The sequence below is a fragment of the Vombatus ursinus genome, unplaced genomic scaffold, assembly GCF_900497805.2.
Source record: "Vombatus ursinus unplaced genomic scaffold, bare-nosed wombat genome assembly UNPS02003292.1, whole genome shotgun sequence".
NCBI lineage: Eukaryota > Metazoa > Chordata > Mammalia > Diprotodontia > Vombatidae > Vombatus > Vombatus ursinus.
In genome coordinates, this window is record NW_020943070.1 from 3,106,031 (window position 1) to 3,107,825 (window position 1,795).

The window sequence follows — 1,795 nt, forward strand, 5'->3', positions numbered from 1 at the left end:
AGGAGAAGGAAAGAAAGAAGAAAGGAAGGAAGGAAAGAAGGAGAAGAAAAAAAGGGCCCTGGGACAGGGGTGCACTTTGAGTGTCTGTGTTCCTCCCAAGATCACCCTTGAGAAAAGGAACAGAGGAGAAACCGTATTTGTCCTCCCCTTCAGCTGCCCATGGAGGGTGGATTGGAGTCATTCTTAGCTGATACATGGTGTGAATATGTTGATGAGCAGAACTGAAATCTAGTTGCCTAGAGGAGTAACCCACATTCTCCCCTTTTTGCCCCATTTGCCTTTAGGAATCATTGTTTCAAGACATTGACCTGTTACAAAAGCATGGCATCGTAAGTAAGCCTGGACTGTCCGGCTCCTGGCGTCCACAACCTTTCTCCACTCCTCTGTCTCCCTGTCCGGGCTGACTTATCTCACAGATGTCTGTGCTGTTCTGTTCTGCAGTGTCTGGATGATGTTGGGGCACAGTGGGGCTGTTTGGGGAACCTGAGAGTCAGAGACTCTCATGACACAAATCACTCCCCACTGGCCTGAGGGCATTTGGGAGCATTTGAAAAACCCTTTCTCTCAAACCCGTAGCCACTCTTCAAGTTGTGCCTGTTGCCATAACGCTACCGACTGGTCTATTTGTTTCTTTTATTATTACTATTCCATATTTAAAATTCTCTTTTGGGGATGCATTTTGTCTTGACATCACAGCCATTTCTGGGGAGAAGCCGCTATATCCTCCCCACTCTCCGCCAGCTTGAATCCTCCTTGAACAATTAAGCAAAAACATCCCAGGCAGTGATCACATTGTAATGTATACAGCACTCTGACCTGGTGGTCCCCACTCCTCCACCATGAGGAAAGAGCTATGGCACATGATCTGTTCTCTGTGAACATCATTCGTTTTCTCAGAGCCCGCCTTCCTTTGGGGAATCTTTTTGTTTACACTGTCGTAATCGTTGTGCGTTGTCTTTGGGCTCTGCTGACTTTGCTCAGCATCAGTGCAGACAAATCTTCCCACGTTTCTCTGAATTCCTCAGACTAATGATTTCTTACCATACCGCAGTATTCCGTGATATTCACATGCCATAATTCCTAGCCACTGTCCAGTTGATAAACAGCCACCTCCATTCCAGCTCTTGGTTCTACTACGACGAATCTGCTTTGACTGTCTTGGTCCGTGTTGGACCCTTGTTTCTGTCTTTGACTTTAATGGAGTGCCGTAGTCCGTGCCGTAGGAGCATTGTCTGAAGACCCTACCTTCCACAGGCCGGGCTGGGTTTTCCCTTAAAGTCTGGAGACTCAGCTGGCCCAGGACACTAAGCCCAAGCTGCTGACTTCTGGTGGCCTCCATGAAAAGCTTGGACACGAGGAGCTCCTCAGTCAGGCTTGGGATCAGGGCCCAGCACAGTCAACCCAGGGCCGAGGAGGGTGTGCCCAGCCAAACCAGTGCCAGATCCTCACTGCTAGAGCTCAGTAAACCACCTTTTGTTTATTATTAGACGGTCTGCCAACGGCTCCTTTTGTTCCAACCCAGACCGGAACCACTGGCCTGCAACAACTGAATAATAGGATCGCTAGGCACTTTGGCAGAATAATTCCAAATTGATAGGTCTTAGTTCACCCACAAACATATGTTAGGTACTTTCTCTTATGCCATTCACTGTGTTAAATGCTGGAGATACAAAGAAAAGTAAAAACAGTCCCTGCCCTCCAGGGGTGTGCATTCTAGGGGGGGATCCTGTGTAAATAACTTGGTCCACGTGAAGTGGATCCAGAGGGGGTGGGTGGTAACCTGAGAAGTGAAGGT

General features: G+C 48.3%; 1 protein-coding gene across 2 annotated transcripts in view; it reads left to right on the top strand.

The window, feature by feature from the left end:
- DMC1 (DNA meiotic recombinase 1) overlaps window positions 1-1,795 on the top strand; it is a 43,072-nt gene that overhangs the window by 6,648 nt on the left and 34,629 nt on the right. For both annotated transcript variants that reach the window (XM_027872458.1, XM_027872465.1), the window contains exon 3: window positions 285-329. In XM_027872458.1, the coding sequence (XP_027728259.1) occupies window positions 285-329 (45 nt within the window). The remainder of the gene's footprint in view (window positions 1-284; window positions 330-1,795) is intronic.